The 22,881-nt window shown below is 33.2% G+C and overlaps 4 protein-coding genes across 5 annotated transcripts; 1 reads left to right on the forward strand and 3 right to left on the reverse strand.

Moving 5' to 3' along the window:
* Nucleotides 1-3,593: 3,593 nt before the first annotated feature.
* Nucleotides 3,594-9,879, forward strand: LOC102616552 (MLO-like protein 4). 2 transcript variants are annotated; one of them, XM_052442370.1, is made up of 15 exons: nt 3,594-3,995; nt 4,989-5,046; nt 5,275-5,504; nt 5,589-5,705; nt 5,998-6,064; nt 6,298-6,389; nt 6,737-6,811; nt 7,253-7,338; nt 7,631-7,680; nt 7,778-7,818; nt 7,908-8,078; nt 8,168-8,203; nt 8,384-8,451; nt 9,109-9,169; nt 9,312-9,879. In XM_052442370.1, the coding sequence occupies exons 1-15, from the start codon at nt 3,852-3,854 to the stop codon at nt 9,741-9,743; spliced, it is 1,728 nt and encodes a 575-aa protein (XP_052298330.1). In that variant the 5' UTR covers nt 3,594-3,851; the 3' UTR covers nt 9,744-9,879. The 2 variants fall into 2 exon arrangements, with proteins under 2 accessions (XP_052298330.1, XP_052298331.1); XM_052442371.1 differs by having other exon boundaries at nt 3,920-3,995; nt 5,363-5,504.
* A 57-nt stretch (nt 9,880-9,936) lies between these two features.
* LOC102609071 (ferredoxin) lies at nt 9,937-10,724 on the reverse strand. Its single transcript, XM_006470949.4, has one exon. It carries the CDS (start codon nt 10,633-10,635, stop codon nt 10,201-10,203), a length of 435 nt encoding a protein of 144 aa, XP_006471012.2. The 5' UTR covers nt 10,636-10,724; the 3' UTR covers nt 9,937-10,200.
* Nucleotides 10,725-13,373: 2,649 nt separating this feature from the next.
* On the reverse strand, nt 13,374-14,225 carry LOC102609364 (ferredoxin, leaf L-A-like). The gene has a single exon (XM_006470950.4). The coding sequence runs from the start codon at nt 14,032-14,034 to the stop codon at nt 13,597-13,599; it is 438 nt and encodes a 145-aa protein (XP_006471013.2). The 5' UTR covers nt 14,035-14,225; the 3' UTR covers nt 13,374-13,596.
* A 1,217-nt stretch (nt 14,226-15,442) lies between these two features.
* Nucleotides 15,443-22,096, reverse strand: LOC102609631 (transmembrane 9 superfamily member 1). Its single transcript, XM_006470951.4, has 12 exons — nt 21,801-22,096; nt 20,195-20,387; nt 20,002-20,106; nt 19,197-19,214; nt 19,011-19,108; nt 18,778-18,930; nt 18,449-18,583; nt 17,994-18,160; nt 17,586-17,680; nt 17,133-17,506; nt 16,142-16,415; nt 15,443-15,989 (listed from the first exon to the last, which is right to left on the reverse strand). The coding sequence occupies exons 1-12, from the start codon at nt 21,882-21,884 to the stop codon at nt 15,922-15,924; spliced, it is 1,764 nt and encodes a 587-aa protein (XP_006471014.2). The 5' UTR covers nt 21,885-22,096; the 3' UTR covers nt 15,443-15,921.
* Between the last annotated feature and the right edge of the window lie 785 nt (nt 22,097-22,881).

The following is a 22,881-nucleotide window of genomic DNA, read 5'->3' on the forward strand; positions in this document are numbered from 1 at the left end:
AAATTTAAAATGTGAGTTTTTATGTATTTTTTATGGTACCCCTACTAGAAAATAATTATAGATATATATATAAAATATGTGTAGTTTATTTATGTGAAAAATACTTTAATAGTAAGAAATGAGTTTTATATACTTTTGAAATTTGAAAATAAATTCTGTTATAGATAATTGATTCCGTAAAAGAATTTTTCTTTTTAACTCAGTCCTATTTAGTTATCATAACTTACATCCAATAATAATACTGAAGTTCCAAATCCCGGCCATTACCCCATCAATTAAATCTCAAATGCAGATGCTCATTTAGTGGTGCTTTTACTAGTTGGTAAGCGAAATGAACTATAATAAGAATTGGTAAGAATCAGAATGGAGAATAGGATCAAAATAAATTATTTGTGAACTGCAAAAATTAGAATTAGAATGAATTAATTTCTTATTGATGTGTTTATTTTATCTTAAAATCGGAATGAATTGTTTTATATTTGTTCAAATGCCTTTAGTTCATTATTGTCATTGTTATTATTTATTATAATAATTATGATTATTATTATTTTTTCTATTGTTATTAAAAATTATCATCGATAATAATAATAACAACAACACAAGAACAAAAATTACATTCTTTTTTACTAATTTGCAAGGGGCTGCTGGACAATCAACAAACAGCAACGAAGTTTGGAGAGCAACAGTGACTATCAATGGGTATTGCATACAGCCGATGACGATTAGCGGTGCGAGGTCGACGATCTGCATCGGTGCAACTTCTACGTTCAATGGGATCGACGAGCGACGATGTTGCTCAACAATCTGCTTTGCTGCTTTTAAAACGGCATGTGACGGTCATGGCTTCTGGTTCTCATCAAGGTGGCTGCCAATCAATGATACATGTTGTGTTGTTTTTTTTTTTTTTTTTTTAGTTGAGGATAAAATTAGGTTTATGAATTTTATTTTTTATTTTTGTGGGGGGGAGGGGGCACAAAAAACATCAATTCTGGAAATGGGAGTCTAGTTCCTAAACTCCCCTCACAAATCAAACTCCCATTCCTTAATCCCATGTTGCTATCGGCCTCCCTCAAATGATTTTGATTTCCATCTTTATTTTATAAAGTAAACACAATTAATTATTTCGATCCTGAATTCTAATACTCAATTGAGAAAGAAAACACCTATATTTAGTTGAAAGAAATGGTAGGAGAGGAGAAAAATGGAAAGGAAAAGGAGGAACAAAAGATGAGTGAAAAAGAAGATCAATCTCATTTTTCTTATTAGATCAAACACGAAATTCATGTTTCTTCCCTTATTTCTTTTCCCTCTCCTTGTTTCCTCTCCTCTCTTCTACTCTCCATATATTTTTTTTCAAACCAAACATACCAAAAGACATAGAGCAAAGGAATTGGATTATTTCGTGAAGGATGGATGGCACGTGGGAATTAAAAGTATTTTAGTGATTGGGCAGCTAACCTGTCATCTAGTATTAAAGGGAAGCAAGGATTAAAGAAGAACCATTTAAATGAACTCCGCAACAGAAATCGAGAAGTAGGAATAGTTGCCTAAGACTTACGAATTAAAATGAATAATGATGTATGTACTAAAAGAGTATTAAAACTAGTACAAAATTTATAATAGACAAAAAAAAAAGTTTGTCTTGAAATATTTTTTTTTATTCTATGGTGATTGTGTGCTATTTTTTTGTACTAATTTTTGTGCACCTATCACTATCCGCTATCGTAAGATTATTATGCATTTGTAATTTCCTTATACTAAGGCCATGTTTGGTTTAAAGAAAAGTAAGGAGAGGAAAAGAGTGGAATGGAGAGGAAGGGAGAAGAAAGGAGTGAAAGAGAATAGTGAAATTAAATTTCATTATTTGGTTTGACATAAAATTTGATAAGGAAATGAATTACAATTTTTTTCTTTTGATAAATTTATCATTTGCCTTAAATACTAAATTACCTATATTAATAATGAAATATAATTTAATATCAATACCAAACTTTTTTAACGTCAAAAAGTCCTAAAACAATTCATGATTTATATTTAATATAAAATATAAAATAATTTAATATACTAAACTATTTAATATATTTAATATGAAATATAATTTAATATAAATAAAATGCGGTCAACGGCGGCTTTCTAGCGAAATTCCGGCAACCTCCAGGGATGGTCTGAGGGTCCAACGACAGTCCGGTGGAGTTCCAATGACGTTTAATTTATATTTTTATATTTTCATATTAAATAAATAAATAAATTATTTTATTTATTTAATTAAATTTCTTAAATCATTCATTAAATTTAATTAATATATAATTATTTATAATATTAAATTGATAAAATAAAATAATAAATAATTATTATTAATGGCATTAAACAAATTAAAATGTTGAAGGGTAATTTTGGAAGCTTTGGTTTCCAACATAAGAGGAATTTGAATTTTTCACTCCTTGGTGTGAAATTCAAATTTTACATTATAATGGATATTAAATTCTAATGGAAATTAAATTCTTTTATATTTTGTGCAACCAAACAATGGAAATAAAAATAAATTTTAAATTATTTTCCTCTCCTCCATTCTCTCCTCCCAACCACACATCAACTTAGTTTAAGGATGATACTTTACTCAATAAAACCGTCATAATTTTTTATTAAGGCCATATTAGATGTATGTATATTAGCATTCCATTGACAATAGCTTTTTATACTTTTCCAATTCTTCTATCTTCTTTCTAATATCTTCAGGCCATTTTCGCATTCTATACAACTTATATCTTTTTCTACTTTCAATATGTCTTCTAAAAATGTATATTTGTTTGTACTGGCATCCTCATTAGTTCCATCATAAAGTGTTCATTATTAAGTAATTTCCCATATGAATATAGATTAATCCAATTGTTACAATTAGAGTCGAGTCAACTTGCACGAGAAATATTACAGTTGAATTTGGCGTGTATCTTTGTGGAATCAAAGACCTGGGCAAAAGTATAAAGAAAAAATTATAAAACATATGAACATGATGAATACAGAATGACTCTGGAAATAAGAGACAAAATAATTATAGCATGCTATTTTCTAAATCCTTCTACTTTACCACTTGGTCTATGGTTCCATTTTCTTTAAGGTACTGCTCTAATAGAAAAACACACACAAAAGATTAATTAATTTTTTTTGGGAAAAAAAATACTTTAGAACTTTTGACTTTTTTAATGAAAGTATGCAACTTCTTTGGACAAAAATACAGGTAAAAAAAATTCATCCAAGTTCTTTGATATAAACGTTGAAAAATGAAATACAAATATTGTATAATACGTAAAATTAAAAAAAAATTGGAGGGAATTCCACGAGAGCTTCAAAAAGCAGACAGAAGCAGTTGTGAGCATGTGGGCAGGTCGTGTGCATTTGGTGAAGCAGCGGTTCCCATGCAACCGAAAGTGAGCTTTATTTAGTAAACCACATGCATTGACAAAACAAGACTCAATAAACAAAGAAACACGAACATGAAAATAAATATTTATTTATTTCATAAAATGATAATAAAGATTCCCCTTAATTTGAAAATTAATTTCCCATAAACCTTTCTTTTTCTTAATAAATTTTGAGCCTGTGTATGGTTGTGAGACCATTTCCAATAATTATTTCGTTAACCTAGTTGTAGGTGTCCTCTTTCCTTATATTATTTAAAAACATGAACAAGAAAACAGCCAGCATGTTCCTATTCATCTTCCGCATTTCCTGGATCCTTCACTCTGTTCACTTCAACTTTGCTCCACTTGGGTTCTTCTCCATTTTCTCGAGAAACTACTCTGTTTTCCCAAGAAAGTGACATTGCCGTTGATGGGGTGTTGTTGTTAGTGTTAATGGAGATGAGAGAAATGGAGGAGGTGTTAATAAGGCAAGGAAGGTCTCTACCGGAGACTCCAACCTACACTGTTGCTTCAGTTATCACAGTGTTAATTTTTGTTTGTTTTCTTGTTCAACGGGCAATTTACAGATTTGGAAAGGTATGCTTTGTTCCTCAGAAAATGTCGGAAAGAAAATCAACCTTTCCTTCATATGTATATTTAATTTTGTTCAAACCCACATTATTAATTTTGCTTAGCTGCACACATAGTTTATGCGTACATTCATGTATTTTACTCAGAAAACGAGAGTAAAAATATAAAAATAATTTTGTGTCAATTTTTTTTCCCTCCTGCTTGGTTCTTGAGAAAATGGGGAAGAGACTAAAGTTTAAGAATCTTGCTATTTTTGGCATTTGGATCCACATGTTAGTTATTACAGTTAAGCTTCAGAAGGTTCCAATTTCCAAGGATAAAGATTTTGTTGCTGATAAGATACAAAGGGAATTGCAAGAAACTGCGTTTAGAATCTTGGCAAGTCTGTAATATTACTCTGGTTGGTTGCCTAGAAAATGTTTTAAAAAGAAAGGTTTTTTTTTTTTAATTGAACTTAATTTTTGTTATTATTATTATTATTAGGGACCCGCAAAGCAATCTGGCCCAAGAGTTGTAAGTTTTAAGTAAACGAGCTAGGTGCATCTTTCTCATCTTCTTTTAATTTCGGACCCACAGCACAATATGGTGTTTCTCATGTTAGTTACAAAAAAATTGGAACAGAGTTTGCAATCACTCTCTGTTTGTTGTCCAAGAAAGTTATGGAAAATTGAAGAAACAATGTGATCTACTGTGGCTTGTTCACTTCGTTAAATCAGTGTGATAAAATTGGGAAGTGAACAGGTACTCTTGCTCCATTGATTGCTCAAATATCAGTATAAAAAAAAATGACATAGCTTTAATTTTTGCCCCTTTATGGAGAATGTGACATTGACATAACTAGTATGCATAGTTAAATCAGTTTCAAAAGGTTGAGATGATAACATTTTCATTTTCTTGCTCTATTGTTAAATGCGAAACACAATTGCCTTTTCATTTTGCTTTCTTTGCTCTCTTCATAATTGGAGAAATAATCTGATTTTTATGTTTATTTTTTTGTAGTGGTTGAAGATGACAAGGAGGAAGGCTCTGTTTGCTTCCTTGGAGAAGATTAAAGAAGGTGAGTTGCAATTTGTTAATGCCAGGACTCGTGACCTAGGACATTAAAGATGATTTAATTTTTGTTCGTTTTTTATTCGTTTTGTATTTCAATCCAAATGTTCGCATTCAATCTTCTTGTTCATGCAGTGTTGTAGAATTGTATTGAGGTACTTGAACTTTATTAGTGATATGTCATCAGGGTTTTAATTTATGAAACTTTTTGCTCTTTGTTTTGTCCCAATGATAGAGCTGATGCTGCTTGGTCTTATATCATTGTTGTTGGCGCAATGGGCTCGATGGATATCTGAGATTTGTGTAAATTCATCTCTTTTCAGCAGTAAATTCTACACATGTTCTGAAGATGACAATGGCATCCATCAGAAAATGTTGTCTAAAAGTTCCTTCTTATTTCTGAATGAGTCTGATGTTCCTCCAAGGGGAATAATAAACAATCATAAATCTCATCAATGTGGCGAGGTAACTTTCATCTCTTTACAATTTGAACTTAATTGGCATTACATTAGGTGAATTGTCTGTCATAACACTTTTCGCCAATTGAAGGGTCGTGAACCATTTGTTTCCCTCGAGGGTCTTGAGCAGCTTCACCGATTTTTGTTTGTTCTTGGTATCACTCATGTTCTGTACAGTTGCTTGGCCGTCGGTCTGGCCATGAGCAAGGTGAATTCATCTCTCTGATTCAGTTTACTGGCTTATTAGCAATTTTTAAAATGTCAGTTTCCTTTTTGAGCTTGTAAATACTGACATTTGTGTTCCTAGCTGCTTTAAGGGGTTGCTTATATATACATATCTATATGGAAAACGCAAAATTGAAAGACAAAAAGTATTATTAAAATGATTTAAGTTCATGCTTGTTGTAATAAACCAATTGGATTTGAGGTCAAGCATGTGTGGAGCTCTTTTTTGCACATTGTTCTGTTATCTAACAGTTTCTTATGGCATTTCTTTGTAGATTTATAGTTGGAGGAAATGGGAAAACCAAGCAAGAATAAGTGCAGTAGCTGATTCAAATATGCAAGGTATGCACATTAGAATTGGTTTTGAAATTTTATTAAAATGATATAATTCTCAGTGACAGTTACTGCCTCTTGTGGCAAGAACCTTACCAAATGCATTCACATATTCAATTTTTTCAATTGTCGTCCTTTCTTTTCTCTTTTCCTTTTCTTTTATAGGAAACAGATTCAAAAGGTATTAATGGAAGGGGGAACTAATTATTCACCTTTTGTATTCTTGATTATACTTTAATTAGCAAAGAAAAACAAGGTGATGCGCCGACAGACCACCTTTGTCTTCCATCACACATCTCACCCATGGAGCAGGAGTCCTGTTCTCATTTGGATGGTAAAACTTCTAACTTTTTGCATTATGTATTTGCATTAATACTGCTGAATCACCTTTCCTAATCTTCTGGTATTAGAGACATCCACCTTTTCTCTGTAAGATACAAGACATGAAGATGTGTTCTCTCATGGGATATATTGCAAGGACTGATTGGCTGTCGTGTTATAATTTTGCTTCCCAGTGTGTTTCGATAACCGATATAATAGGTCTAGAGTAATGAAAAGAACAAGGCATTTTGCTCCTTCTATGAATTCCTATTTCGCTCTACTTTTGAGTATTCGTCTAGTATTTCATTGATAGAGTTCAAAATTGTACGGTCACATTTATTTTGGGTTATTATGGTGCAGCTTTGCTTTCTACGACAATTTAAAAGCTCAATACGGAAGTCAGACTACTTGGCGCTGCGTTTAGGCTTCCTCACTGTGGGTACCTAATATTATTGCTGATATCTCATGGACAAGTTCTGATATCTTCACTGAGAAGCACTTAGATGATATTTTGTAGATGGAAACATATTCTGCTGGTTTTGATGCATTCTTGCTTGTTGGCAATGGTAGAACATTTTGCAATTTTCATATTAGAGCTTAAGATCTATTGGCAATTTAACATGGTCTAATAGCCAACTTTGATCAATAAGGCATGTTTTTGAATTCCTTCTATTGTGTTAATTAAAATGTAGCAAGCCATGTTTGTGTTTGTGGTTTTGCCTGCTGGGTCCTTGGCTATTAGTTCTTGTGAGTCTACATTTTCCTCAAGCAATTTCATTCTAGTGTCTCTCTGTCATTGATTGATCATCAATATTGTCAACCAATAGGATTCATATACTGAAATTACATTGCATTAACCTGATTTTAACTTTTCAGAAGCACAAACTTCCACTTTCTTACAATTTCCATAACTACATAGTTCGAAGCATGGAAGATGAATTTCACGGCATCCTGGGGATTAGGTATGTACTCATCCAATTGTAATGCAAATTCTGGATGTTGTCTTTATGTGATTCTCGGTACCTTGATTATAAAAGATTCTGGCATCTATTGTAGCTGTAGATGAGCAAACACATTTACACACACTTACTTGAGTGGAAGAGACTGTAAAATAATCTATCTGCAACTGTTCAATTTAGGGCAAACAAGTTTTTTTTTTTTTCTTCACATTACGTTTGAAATTCTGGATATAGATTATTTTAAAGTATCGGGAAGCAGAGTAAGTTTAAGCTAGACTATTTTCAATTTTTGCAGCTATCCACTTTGGGGTTATGCTATATTGTGCATCTTCGTAAATATTCATGGTAAATTTTTTGACATTCATAATGTAAATATAGATGTCTATATATAATTCTTTGAAGCTTTTTTCCATGGGTTAAAGAAGTGGTTAATTTGTTGCAGGTCTAAATATTTATTTCTGGCTATCTTTCATCCCTGCAATTGTAGGTATACTCATATCTCTTGTGTCATGTTTCCCATATAAAGAGGTTTCTTCATAATAATTCCACGAATACTTGTGTACATGTCACAGCTTGTAATGGTGGTCGGGACAAAGCTTCAGCATGTTGTCTCCTCATTGGCGCTAGAGATTATGGAACAAACAGGCCCATCTGTTGGGACTCAAGTGAAGCCCCGCGATGACCTGTTTTGGTTTAGAAAACCAGAGATATTGTTACGGTTGATACAATTTATTATATTTCAGGTGATACTTCATGCACTATACATACTTGAAGTTCAGATTATCTCATCCAAATATCATAGTAATCCTTGCTATCTTCCTTGTTCATGCAGAATGCCTTCGAGATGGCAACATTCATATGGTCCTTGGTAATTCAATTTTATCCTGTCTCTTTGTGCTTGTTATCAAAATATATTGAACATAAGACTTGATAGCAAAAATGATTCAAGGATTGTTTGATTCCATGATCAGTTATTAAGTGTTGTATACATTATTCGCTGTTTTGGACCGTGCTAGTGTCATAAACTCCTTTCTTTCTGTATGTTTAGTGGGGATTTCAGGACAGGTCATGCTTCATGAAAAACCATTACATGATCATTATTCGGCTAACTTGTGGGTAAGCTTCTTTTATTATGATAATTTTCAGGTTCTTCTGTTAACCTGGCTCTGTTGCTTATACATCTAATCCAAATATGAATTCTGACGGTTAGTATCATGGTCTCCTTGTGATGTTAACTTGTCATTTAGTATGAAGCAAATGCAATAATATGATGATTGTTATTTCAATAACAGTATTTAGCTCCTTGTAGTTTGATGTTTATGTCGAGGTCCTCCAACTTGTTCATTTGTCAGATGCTCTGTATTCGATCTCGTTAACACCCATATTTGGAAGAACATATTTTTCTACAAATTCTTAGATATAGCTATGTAATTCGATCAATTTACGAGAGTAACATTCTGTCATGTATAATTTATTAGTCTCGGTTTGTAGATAGAGCAGAATATTGCCATTGTATCAACTTATAATAATTTGGCGTTTAACACGATCACACATAACACCTCAGACATCGCATGGTATGACCAGAGGCGAAACTCCATATGGTCATTTTCCAGTCATCAAAGTTCGCTACATGTCCTCCGGACTTTTTCAAGTTTTTAAAATTCTGATAAAGTTTTGCTCCAATGTGGTAACTTGAATTGACCGGAAATGTAAACAGTAGATTGTGATCCCAAGCATGCAGTTTCTTGATTTACATTGTTTTGGTGCATGCAGGATCCTTGTTCAGTTCTGGTGTAGCTATAGCACTGTGCCTCTGAATGTGATTGTAACCAAGGTTTGCACAAAACTTTTTACAAATAGAACATAATACATATTGACTTAAGACTGTCAGCGGAGATAATTACTCATCAAATTAGACGTAAGGTTGCAATTTCTTTAAGGCAATTTCGGCAATATTTATTTTCTGAACTTTTCAGATGGGATCTCATTGGAAGAAAGCATTGGTTGCCGAAAGTGTGAGAGAGTCTCTACACAGCTGGTGTAAGAGAGTGAAAGAAAGGTCTAAACACGATGCATCACTGCACTCGCTTACCACTCGGTCGGTGTGTTCACTAGAATCAACAATTGATGAGAGGGATGAAATCACAGTAGCATCCGTCACCTTATCCCGAAGTTCTTCCCTAGAGTCACTGAATCAGATCACTATAACATCAACCGAACAGGCAGAATCCATTCTTCAAGCTTCAGTTGAACCCCAAGGGGAATTATCAATTCGTGTGGAAAAATACTTATCCGAAACTTTGAACAACATAGAATCACAGCCTCCCATTACTGATGAAGAAGATAATACAGGCAATGGGGGGGAAGGACATGTTGAGACTTTAGCTGATTTGTTTCAAAAGACCTGAAATATATCATCTTCTTTGTCCTCTGGGTTCCACTTAGTTTTTGAATTTTGGTATCCTTGTTAAGTAAGCTTCGTTTACAGCATAAAAGAATGTGGTGGAGTCTAAATTTAATATCTTGTTATGTTAGGGTCCTGAACAAGATACACTAATTGAGAACATTTGAACAATCAATCCACTTGTTTGAAAATACCGATGAAATACAACGAAAGATCCATTGTTCTTGCTTGACTCTTAATTATAGAACGGTACCATGTTCGGATGGGATGAGAAACCTCACCCTCTAGGTACGATGCGCATTCATGGCCGGTGCAATTACAACTTCTTTGCAACAAGAAATAAAAACACATTACAAGAATCATTCTCAAATTACTCAATATCCCTTTCAAAGCATTAAAATAATCAGACAAAACACAACACATAAAAGAGAAGATAATAATGAGATATCAAGAGCACATTATTAACCAGCGAGCTCCTCTTCCTTGTGAGTCTCTATAGTAACATCACTTGTTGGATAAGCAGCACAAGTGAGAACAAAACCTTCTCCCATTTGATCATCATCCAGAAAGCTTTGCTCCGACTGGTCAACGGTTCCAGACACAACTTTCCCAGTACAGGAAGAGCAAGCCCCAGCCCTGCATGAGTACGGAAGATCAAGCCCAGCTTCTTCAGCAGCATCAAGAATAAACGTGTCATCAGGACAGTTGATTTCTTCCTCTCCCCCAGGTGTAATGAGCTTGACTTTGTATGTAGCCATGGCTACAACACGGCCACCTCTGTTGGCTTTGAGGCCAAACATAGCCTGACCCATGTTAGGCATGGCTTTGAGGCTGGTCGCTGTAGGCTTGCTTCTGATGAATGAGGTGCTTACCATGGCGCTTGAGAGGGTGGCCATTGTTGTTGCTCTTGCTCAAGGAAGGGACAGTTGAGTTTTTGGTTTTGAGTATGACAATATAAAGTGTGCTTGTGAAGAGCTTGTGTTGATAATGAGCCAACGGGTGGCTGGTAAAGAGAGATGAGATTATGTGGCAGGGAACTCTATCTGCCACGTGGCAGAATGTTGTGGCTTAGACTGTGGTTCTATTTCAAAACAAGATTCTTCGTTGCAACATTCGGATTCGAAATAGAGATATTAAATTTTTTTTACCTTAAATTTCATTCTAAATAATATATTATTTATTGATTAATTAATAATTCTTTATAAAATTAAAGTGATGTATTATCCTCATTAAATCAACTAATAAATACTATATTATTTAAGATAATCTTTTAGAATAAAAAATTTAAAATGTGTAACACTATTTGTTGAATTCATATGCTACAAGGTCAATATTATCCTCGTGGAACCATGATTTTCATAAGAAATGCATAATTTGAAAAGGTCATGACATAAAAATTATAAAATAAAAGGGGCCAAAATATAAAATTTTGAAAATTTCAATTTCAATTCGGTTTGAGGGGTGGCGGTTCTTAATTATTTTTGTTAAGAAAAAGTACACATGCTCTCCTAATTTTAGGAAATAATTATGTAAATCCTTAAATTTTTAGTAGGGGACATCATATTTTTCTTTTAACTGTAATACCCCTTATAAATAATAACTAAAAATTTGACTTTAAATGTTTTTAATAAATACAAATATAATTTAAATAGTTTAATTTGTCTAGTAGACAAAAAATATAAGAATATTTTTAATAATATAAAATAATTTTTAAAATGTAAATCATCAAATTTATTTTAATAATATTTTTTATTTAGTATAAAAATTTAAATAAAAATTTGAGTTAAATAGATTTTAAATGTATTAATAATATTAAAATTATTTTATATAATGTTTAAAAATAATTTAAATTTTTATATATTTATTTTAATATCAGGTATTCAATTATATAAAATTTAATTTAATATAAAATAAGATTGCAAAGTACTAAAATATTTTTTAAATATTGAAATTTTTTAAAAATATATGTATTGTTACATATATTTTTATATTATATTTCTTTTATTAAAAAAATTATAGTCAATTTTTTGGGTTAATAGAGTGAAAGTGTATTATAGTTGAAAGAGGGTCTTAGTGTCTCTTATTGTAAATTTGAGATTTATATGGCTATTTTTCCAAACTTTAAGATTATAGTTGTCTTTGTCTCTTGTTGTTATTTTTATTTTGTTTGAGAAATCCTATTGTTATTTAATCTAATAGTAACCCAATCTCTTTCCCACTCATCTTTTTAAAAAACAAAAAGGGAAAAAAATCATCCTTTTAATTAAATGGCATGTCACATTAAGAGCATTAAAATGGAGATAACATGAGATTAAATTTTGGCAAGGTAGTCCTACATTAAAAAAAAAAATGTATTTCCAAAATAGTAATTAGCTTATGTTATATATATGTCAGTTTGAGTTGATGATACATCATCACTTGGAAGGTAAGTTAAACTTGTTAGTTTATGGACAGCACTGTTTGTTAAGCTTCATTTAGAACCAATCCTGATCCGATTCGGAGATGACTATGGCTTCCGGGCCTGCTCAATAACAATCTGCTGAATGCTATCCATCAAGTTGAAAGCTTGAGACCCACATACACAAGCTTCCTTGGGTGTTGGTGTGCCCACTAATTCCTGTGTTGTAATTTTAGATGGTGAGGTTGAGTGCGATGAACCACTTCGATTAGATAAGAGGGTCTAATTGTGTATGTTGATTTTGGTACCAACTGGGCAGTGCAATGCTACTGAAACTATGCTTAAAAACTGGATTCACATATTGCACATAACTCCATAAATGCTTCAACTTCATGGAGTGAACAAGTGACCCGCAAGATTAGATTATTGGCTTGTTTACATAAGAGAAGCTACAACAACCTCACTATCTATTACTAGATGAAAATACCACATTCATATCCTTGGAAGAAGAAGCACAGGCACCTAGCTTTGAAGAGTTGTAATAAAAGCACTTTTTAACTCGAGCTCAAGCACTTTCTTACAACATTTACTTACAAGAATCCGCTTTTATAAATCTTATTTAATACTTATTTAGTATGACTTATTTAATAATCATAAATATTTATTTAACCTCATAAGTTCTTTTTAAAATTTTGATTATTATTTAGTTATTTTTTAAGTAGAACTTTTGAATATTAAATAACTTAATTTGCCTCTATTATCAAAAATTTAAATTTTGAACTTTTAAGTGTAGAGGTAGAAAAAACTTTTTTAAAATGTTAAAACATTTAAAATATTATTTACTTGTTTCAAAATCTTATTTAATTCCTTTCATGACATAATTTTAAAAAATTTAACTATTAAAATAATTTTATAATTCTCAATAAAAACTCTCGAATTAAATTTTTTTGATAAAAACTCTATTTATAAAAGTTATACTAATTAAAATTCGGATTAAATAAACTTTATTTAAAAAATTATACCAAATACAGCGTTATTATAAATGCTTCACTAAAAAAAAAAAAAAAAAAAAAAACTCAACTGCATTGTGCCGTGTTTAATATTATTTCATCAGGTAAAATTGATGCAAGAAGTTTGGGTTAAAATACTGTTTATGATATATTTCAGGAGAGATTAGGGTTATATTCCGATAATCTTAACAAATAAATAAACCTACAAAACAAGAGAGAAAGAGAGTATAGAAGAGATGATTCTATCTTTATTATTGTAAAGCTACAACAACTTCATTTGTGACAGCAAATGGAAGTACAGAGCAAAATCCCCCTTTTCATATTACTCATTCAAGAAAGCACGTCAATATTTCAACATTCCCCTTACAAGGCACTAAATTACCAAACCATACACAATATTAATAATAATAATATCAAAATTCTCCATGTTATATTAAAGCGCCGCATAATTAAGACATTTCTTCATCCTTGTGTGTCTCAACAGTAACATCACTTGTAGGATAAGCAACACAAGTGAGAACATAACCTGCATCTATTTGATCATCCTCAAGAAAGCTTCCATCTGACTGGTCAACACTACCAGAGACAACTTTCCCAGCACAAGTAGAGCAAGAACCAGCCCTGCATGAATATGGGAGATCAATTCCAGCATCTTCAGCTGCATCAAGAATATATGTGTCATCAGGACACTCAATTTCTTGCTCTCCCTCGGGTGTAATGAGCTTGACTTTGTATGTAGCCATGGCTATTACACGTCCACCTCTGTTGTTGTTGGCTTTAAGGCCAAACAAAGCCTGACCCATGTTGGGCATGGCCTTGAGGCTTGTCACTGTTGGCTTGTTTCTGATGAATGAGGTGCTGACCATGGCGCTTGAGAGCGCGGCCATTGTTATTTTCTGTTGCTTTCTGAGTGTCTGAATGTGAAGCTAGAGAGAGTTTTGGTGACCGGTGCGAAGGGTTGTGTTGATAATTGGGTGGCTTGTGGAGATGGTGTTGCCAGCCAAAAAGATGGGACGATGACGTATCATGGAACAGAATCTGCCACGTGGCTTACCCTTATGGTTTACATTATCATTTTTATTAGGGAAAATGACATTCAACCCCCAACGTTTTGATAAAAAATCCTTCAACGTTTTAAAAAAAACTTATAATTCATTTTCCGTTAACAAACACCGTTTGTTTTAACAGTAAATTTATTTTTAATTTTTAATTACTATTATACTCTTATAATAAAAAAATTAATATATTAATTTGAGATATATCACAATTAATAATTTTTTAAAAACTTAAAATTAAGATATAATTATTTTTTTGCCAAAATTATTTATTATAAATTATATCTTTCTAACAATAATAATATCGTTTTGATTCCTCAAAGAAAAAGGGTTTAATCAAATTTCGTTTTATTAATAATAATCACATATGAAAAGTTTGATCATTAAAAAGGTATAATTTATAGCAAATAATTTGGGCAAAAATGTAATTATATCTCAATTTTTAGTTTTAAAAAAATTATTAATTGTGACATGTCTCAAATCAATATATTAATTTATATTTATTATAAGGGTATAATAGTAATTAAAAATTAAAAATAAATTTATTGTTAAAACAAACAGTGTTTATTAACATAAAAAGAATTATAAATTTTTTTTAAAACGTTGAGAAATTTTTTATCCCTTTTCCTAAATGTTGAGGGATTGAATGTCCTTTTCCCTTTTTATTATCACCGAGCGGAGATAGAGGGAGAGTTTCGGCAATTTATTGGTGAATGTGGCTGCCACAAGAGCACAATCTTGTGATGAAGGATTTTGGCTGCACTGTATTCAGTAAAAGTGTGACAAAACAAGACTTTCTAATCAGAAAAAAATTGAGGTAGTAATTAGAAAAGAAATTTTCATTTTAGCTTGCAGGGTTCTTGCTTACCACACAATTAGAGTGCTACAGACACAAATGCATAAACGTCATCTGTCTCTAGTCATCTACTTCTCTAGATTGACCAATTATTGTCAATTGAATTGCCCCAGAGAAGGGTGAAGCAACTAGAACCGCTAGGTTGAGGCAAATGCTTGTCACAAAACACACCACAAAATTACACTTCAGCCAAAACATTTCGACCTTATTTGTCAAGGACAATGATGGGTTCAGTAATACTCCAGTTAGTGAAAGGTGATTCATTGGCTTCCACCAAGAAAATGGCCACCACATTCCGAAAATTTGACCAAGGTTGTATACTTCGCCACAAATACTCAGTGGATTGGGACAAAAATTGAGCACATACGCAAATTATAGATGGAATCATGGAAACAATCAGTATCCACATAATTTTTTTAACACAAAATTCATTTCTTCGAGTCCCTTCCCCTCATAAGTTCATTCTCCAGAAATATGCAAACAAGACAAATTCAAGGGGAAATTAGACACCGGTCCTTACACGGGGCAACTATATGTGAAGGGAAAGAAGAAAATGGGAAAAAAATAAAAATAAAGATAAAAATAAAAATAAAAAGATTGCTGTTCCTAATATTATGTAAGCTTCCCATATTATAAAAACAATCTCTGACTTCTACCTTAAGGCTTAGGCTTTCACTCCCAGCCGGGGAAAATATTAGAAAAATTTCAGGGCTCCTCATAATATCCTCTATCCCTGTGATTTTCATCTGCAGATACTGGAAGGTCCCCCATATACTGACCCAAGGCTTCCTCTCTAAATTTTATTGCCTCAGCCAAAAATTCTCAGGTAAGCACACTCAGGTCGGTTTTTCCTTGGTAACGTTCTAGTCACACTTGATGTTTCTATAAATCCTCCTCACAAACAAATTAGAGCCGAGATAACCAACAGCTCCTGCACATTTAAAGAGTGTGACCAAACCATGAGAATCAGAAAAGGAATTCAAGTTTATTGGTTCAGAAAAGAATTTAAAATTTTTCCCCTACAACTTTTCAATCCAAATGTGATATGAATAAAAGATAATAATAAATAAATAAAACACTTACCACAGAGGATTCCTAAACCAAGACAAAACATCAAAGTGTAGCCAAAATAGAAGCTAGTCTGGAAGAAGCCTGACATCTTAGTCTTCACATAGTAGTAATATATTGAGTACAAATACACATAGACAGCCGTTGAGGCAGCAGAGAAGAATGATGTCCATTGCCAGTGATAATTCTCAGCATTTAGCAGGAAATATGTTCCCACAATTGTGACACAAACAGTCACAATGATGAGAATCACAAAAACCAACAGCATGAACCCATACACATAGTAGACCTGCCAAGAACAAAGGAAGAACAAATATTTTATGTCTAACTCTACTTCAAATAGCATCATCTGCACTTGTTAAGCTCCATTCACACCAGGAATTTATAATTATCCATGCCCAACTCAAATCTGTGATACAAAAGACATGTAGCTATTTGTGAAATACATAAACAGGCTTTCTTTTCTAAACAGACCATCACCTTCATAGTTATCCAAGTAGGAAAATTAAAAACAATGGGACTTCAGCTGCCACTAAGTAATTGATACAGTATTTAAGTCAGTCAAATTGCTTTCTAACCCTTCCAACTCTAGACATAGAAACAAAATGCTAAAAAAATATTGAAAGAATCCCACTTCTTTGCACTCTTTCCTTTTCCTTTCTTCATTTTGTTCCCTTTGAAATTTAAAAAGCTGGCAATGACATTTCAAATAACGAGATTGACACTGTTATTTCATTTCTGTAATTAGACAGGTAAAACATTGACACCCAAGGCAAGGTTCCGATTGGTTTTTACATACTGTCAAGTAAAACCGCTCAAGAGAGCTCATATGATGAATTATTTGTTGTCTCGGTTTATAATGACAGTCCTTATCTGCATATCATCACTTTACCTCCAATTTTAACAGCAAATTAAGAAACATAAACTCCTAGCTATTGGATTATTTAATATTTCAATTTTCCCTTTTTTATTTTGAAGCTCCCAGACAGGAAGTACTGAAATTCACCTTGTAATTCCAAAAGGATGTGAAGACAAAATACATCTCAATGAATATACTGCCAAAAGGTAGCAGCCCTCCCATCATTGAGACCACAGAGGGTGTGAGATACCATTTCTTCTCAGGAATTGGGCGAGGAATGGTCTTCACTCGGCATGGGTTATTTGGAGCACCACTCCAATTTCTTCCAACAACTGTGCCAAGAAGTGCCAGAGGGAAAGAAATGAAAGCCCAAATTACAAAGACAACCACCATTGTGCCAAAGGGAATAGCGGCTAGAGATCCGTAGAATATAGCAATTGTGTTCAATAAGAACCCAATCCCAAAGACCATAAATGGAAAAAGGGATGCTGTGAGGATCATAGACTTTATCCAGTTTTTGCCTGATAAAACAAAGGAGAACCATAAAAAACCAAGACAAACAAGGGGGAAAAAAGAGAGAGAGATTGGATCAAGTCATACCCCCATTGCGTGAGTACATCCCACCACTCACATAACCAGAAATGAAAGATGTAAGAGCATAACATACTATGAAAGTAGTCACAATGGCTCCTCTCCTGAAACCACAGATAATAATTATGAGGAGAAATAGACCAAATAGATTTAATTTAGTGAATCACACCATGTGCTACAATCTACAATTAAAAATGCATTTTTCTGCACAAAAGTGGAGTGGGTGTTAAGGCTGAAGACACATGCTAGGCATCTACAAACCCTTCACTAAAGCTATAAATATATTACAAAGCATAGCATGCAGAATAATTGAAGAAAATGTTCAACGGGGGGAGAGAAAATAACAATTATATGTTTGTAGACTAAATACACATGTTATTTCGAAATCATAATGATATAAGCATCAACGAAACATACCCAATATACAAAGTTCCCACAATTGCCATCAGAATAACGAGTAGAACGAGCAATGCAAGCTGTGCACCAGTGCCTACAACAGCTGAAAGGACAACCAAATTACGAGGAGGCCGGAAAACATCCCCATGAACAAGTTTCCAACCAGATTCCTCACTCACATCTCTTTCCTGCGTACAGTGGTCAAATAGTAAGCAGAAAATGAACTACTTAATTTTGTGTGTGTGTTTTTTTATTTTTAAAACATATTTAATGATGAAGGAAAAAAATGTTAGATCCATTTTGGGGACCAGTTGCCCTGAAGATCATCAAAGCAACCTATGGGAAAGCCAAAAAATGTACAAAATGCTTACACTTATAGTTGCATTTTATGCAACTCCTTTCTTCAGAAAGATATAAATGAATTAAGGATACAGAAACCAAAAAATTGAATATAGAAACAGGCCCAAGACTATTACCAAAGTCTCTAGATCATCATCTTCCCGTGCATACTTGGCATAATCATTTCTAAGAGTCCGCATCAATATCATTGATACCAAACCAGTGAGGAAGATAACCATCATGAAAGAATTGAAAATGGAGAACCAATGGATCTGCACATTGCAACATGCATTAACAAGGCAAAACTATAAGGGCAAAAATGGAAAAGAAGACTATCAAACAACCAACAATGCAGCACTTGCAAAAATTAAAGAAATGATCTTTTGTCTGAAATAAAAAAGTAGGAGCAAGATGGAAAATAAATTGATAAGCATTATACAGGAGAACCATCAAGATTAATGATTACCTGGTGCTCAAAGAAAGGGTAGTCCAAATATACATCAAAACGACGCGCAAAAGTGACATTAGTTGGAGTCCATTTGACTGAGTATGTCATGTCCAGTGTCCTCCCAACTTCCAGAGGCTTTGGGCCGTCTTGAGTGAGATTAACATGAATAATCTGCAAGAGTAGAAGTCACCATAAGTAAGTAGGTTGGGAACTGCAAATTTGACTAATTTGGGAACTTAGTAACCACAAACCTGATCTTTATTGTATTTAAAATTTATAATCTTGTGTGTGTAGAGGACGTGCTTCCCATTATCACTGTTCTTATCAGGATGCAGATCACCAACAAAGCCTAAAACAACAATGAGAGAAGTATTCAACCACGATATCACATTATCTAAAGACCAAAATAAACTATACAAGAATGATTGATTACATACCCCATAAAGGCAGATCATCTGAACTTGCAGTCAGCAAATGGAGACCAGAGAACATGAGATCAGAAAAGAAGCAAGAAAGATTGAAAACTTAGCCAAAGAAAAGCGTATAAAAATAAATAACAAGAACAAATATCTGCTTTCTTCAGACCAATCACATCTCTACCAGTTATTTCAGTCGTGACATGCCCATTGAGCATAACAAAAAAAGGTTAAGCTCCACAATTATGCATCAAATAAAGAACTGAAGAGTAATATTGTTCAGCCTAGAAGAGAAAAGCATGCTTTAATTTTCTAAGCTTTATAAAAATAAGAACCAAGAAACCATACTTTGAGGTCTGACAGAACTCAATTTGGTTATTAATTAGCTGTAGGACTCATAACTGCTGATCCTTGTGATTTCCTCCTAGTCCAAACACACTGCATTTCTTAATAAGTTAAAACCTAAAAGTAGGAATTTTTAATTTCATGGATGTTCTTATAGTTTCAACAGGTGCTACAAATTCTATGAGGAAAATATGAACATAGCAGTAAGCTATCAATATAAAATATTTTAACTTTAGTATCACATTCCATTAAAGTCATTCCTAAATCTGTTTTTTAATTTTTCTTCCTGGTCAGTGACAATTTACTTCCAAAGTCTCAGTATCTCAGTAGCTATACTTTTAGCAACCCAAAAATTCATTAAAAATCCTACATTTTATCTTGATTTTATTTTACTAATGAAAGCATGTATGTCTTTTAGTTTTGGCTAATAAATAGTGGTTCTTCTACATCTTACAAATAGAAGGACACAGCTATAACATACCCAAGAAGAATTCAAACCAATAATTGTTCTCAATTGCATCTTTGAATTGTTTGACCTTTGCCTCATCAAGATCCAATGAACAGATGGAGGCTTTGTCAACATTCCCTGCAAAAAAGAAGAGTTCAGAATTAATGCGATCATAATCGTTAAGGAACTCTAGAAGCAAAATTAAGTAGGTATAAAGCTTACATACTTTGGAACTTTATGTCTATTTGACTGTCAATAAGTTCATTTCCACCCAGGACCTCACCAAGACCGCCCCATTTGTGCGCAGGATTGCCAGATGCATGGCAAAATGGAAGACTGTAATAGTTATAAGTTTCTTGTGGATTGTTATACGGGCCAACCTTATTTACCCATAGGGTAACAGGTTCATCTTGTTGATACTGCAAAAGAAGACAAATAGTGACTAGAAGATATATGTAAGTGATATAAGAACAAGGCAAATATATATTAGTTATTGCTGCAAATCCTCTGACAATAACTAAATCATGACAGTAGGAGTATCATCGTCAAAACAGGTTTCGGTCAGATTGAATTTAGATGTTTACCAAGTATCATTAATTTAGGTTTTAGCAAAGATAAGTTAATTGTAACAAGTTTAGAGTCAATTCAGTGACATTTCACAATGTAAATGAAGAAAGAAGAGAGTATGGATTAAGAGACACCTCGCAAGTTCCAACATAAATCAGTTACTACACATATCCAACAGTAAGAAGAAGGTCAAAATAAACAGCTTGTGGATGGATTAGCTAGAGCAATTTGTGATCTAAAACTTGAGATCAAGCATCTCCTGTCATAGCTGAGGATAAAAACTTTCTTGTCACTCTAAATTGCTCAGTTATCCTTCCAAGTCTAAACTGATGTTAACTTCAGTCAATGATGCACTTCGTAAATTTAAATGTTTGTGGTGCAAATCATAATCGCATTACAATTTAACTCTTTACCGAATTCAGGATTTTAAGAAACCTCTCAGCTTCCAACCAAAGTACAATACCATACACTCTTGTGCGAGCTAAAATGTCAGACTGGAGTGACCTTATAGCTATTTGCTAAACCCGTCACACTCCTAATAAAAACAAATCATGTAATAACGGATCTCCAAACAAACTAACATGGTGAATTCACATCAGTAAGACTCCTAAATTGCATATACACCCACATTCAAAAAATTGGGATCTAAATTCAAAACCATAAAAACTTTAATAGTGAAGAAATCCATGGAAAATGACATCCCATGGGTAAAATCCAGAGGATTTGCAATCCAGACAACTTGACATTATCTCCACCACTTAAGCTTCCTTTAATAAGGCAATGAGATCTGAACCATCCATATGTTACAAATTAATTCCACTTCCAAATACCCAAAAAATTCCTCATTTGCTTCTTCTAGTAATCAATAACTCACACAAGCCAGACCCTACCTTCAAATTTACTCAACCCAAGCATTAATATGGAACCCTTAACCCCAAAATTCCAACAAAGAAACAGTCATATTTCACAGTTTCCTATCACAAATTCTCTCCTCAAGCGATTTTAAGTTGCATGTGCCGTCTTAAACTAATCGAACCCGCACAAATATCTATTCTACACACCAACACAATTAAAATAAAACATAAAAACCCACTTGAGATCTAAGCATTACATCACAAAATCAAAACATTTATAAAAAAACCCACGTGCAAGTTAATCCAATTTCCACAGATCTGACACACGAACAACGAGATCTAACTTTCTGGGGCTTGAAAATTTTGACGCTAAAAATTGAATGACAGAAGGTGGGGAATAAAATGAATTACCTTGTGATCTGACTCGGAGGCTAGAGAAGGGGAGACGAAGAGCAGGAGGAGGAAAAGGGAGAGAGATCGAGCGGCGGAGGACATGACGATGCGATCGACCAGCGAGTGAAATCGGACGGTCCTGATTTCAAGATCAAGGTGTCTGTAAACAGCCTCTGGCTGACTCCCCTCAACTTGAAATGAGACTTTGTGCCTTATCAGCCTTGGCCCGTCCTTTAAAGAGAGAAATTAATTATTTTAGTATAAATCGACACCCAATTGACTCTCCCGTTTCTAGAATTGGGACTACTCTCGTACTCGTATTTTGTTAGTGCTCTAGATTTCGTTGACGTGAAGCAGTCTCTCATATAGTTAAAAAAAAAAACAGTAACGTAGGGTGAATAACTTAACGGCTCGGCCCATTTATTTCTTCTAATGGGCTGGACTTATATGGGGTTTGAATAACATGTTAGCCCATTTGTGGCTCTTGTCATATTTTTTATTAGTTCATAACTTCATATTTTCGTTCTATTGTATTTTGAACATGGCTTTGGTTTCTATTAGGTGTTTACAATTGAAGCAAAAACTTGAATCGTCAGTTTTGAGTGGGAGATTTTCATATTAGTCTCGGTGGCTCCATTTTTTCTATGTATTGTTTAATTTTGTGGTGGGTGTTCGACTCAATTCAGGGCAAATCAAATTGAACCAAAATAAACCTAATCAAATCAGACCGAATTAAATTTGGTTTATGTTCAGTGCAAAATAAGTCAAACCAAATAGTTCAGTGTTTGGTTCAGCTCAATTCAATTCTTGAGGAAAGAAACAAATTAGTAAAAAATACAAAGGAAAACTGATCGAAGAAAACAAATTGATTAAATGGAATTGAATTAAAAATAAACCGAAACAAACTGAAATCTAATTTAGAACAATTCTTAATCGATTCATATTTTCCCGAATCACATAGGGCCATCCCTAATTAAATTTGTTAGGTCATTGCAAAAAAAATATTTAAGTAAGCTTCTAGGTTATTATAAGAATTGGATTGGCCACTTTCTTCTTGGCATCCATGTCCTAAAAGAACTATGAATAATCCACTCCCGTA

The sequence above is a fragment of the Citrus sinensis genome, chromosome 5 (genome assembly GCF_022201045.2).
Source record: "Citrus sinensis cultivar Valencia sweet orange chromosome 5, DVS_A1.0, whole genome shotgun sequence".
Classification (NCBI taxonomy): Eukaryota; Viridiplantae; Streptophyta; class Magnoliopsida; order Sapindales; family Rutaceae; genus Citrus; species Citrus sinensis.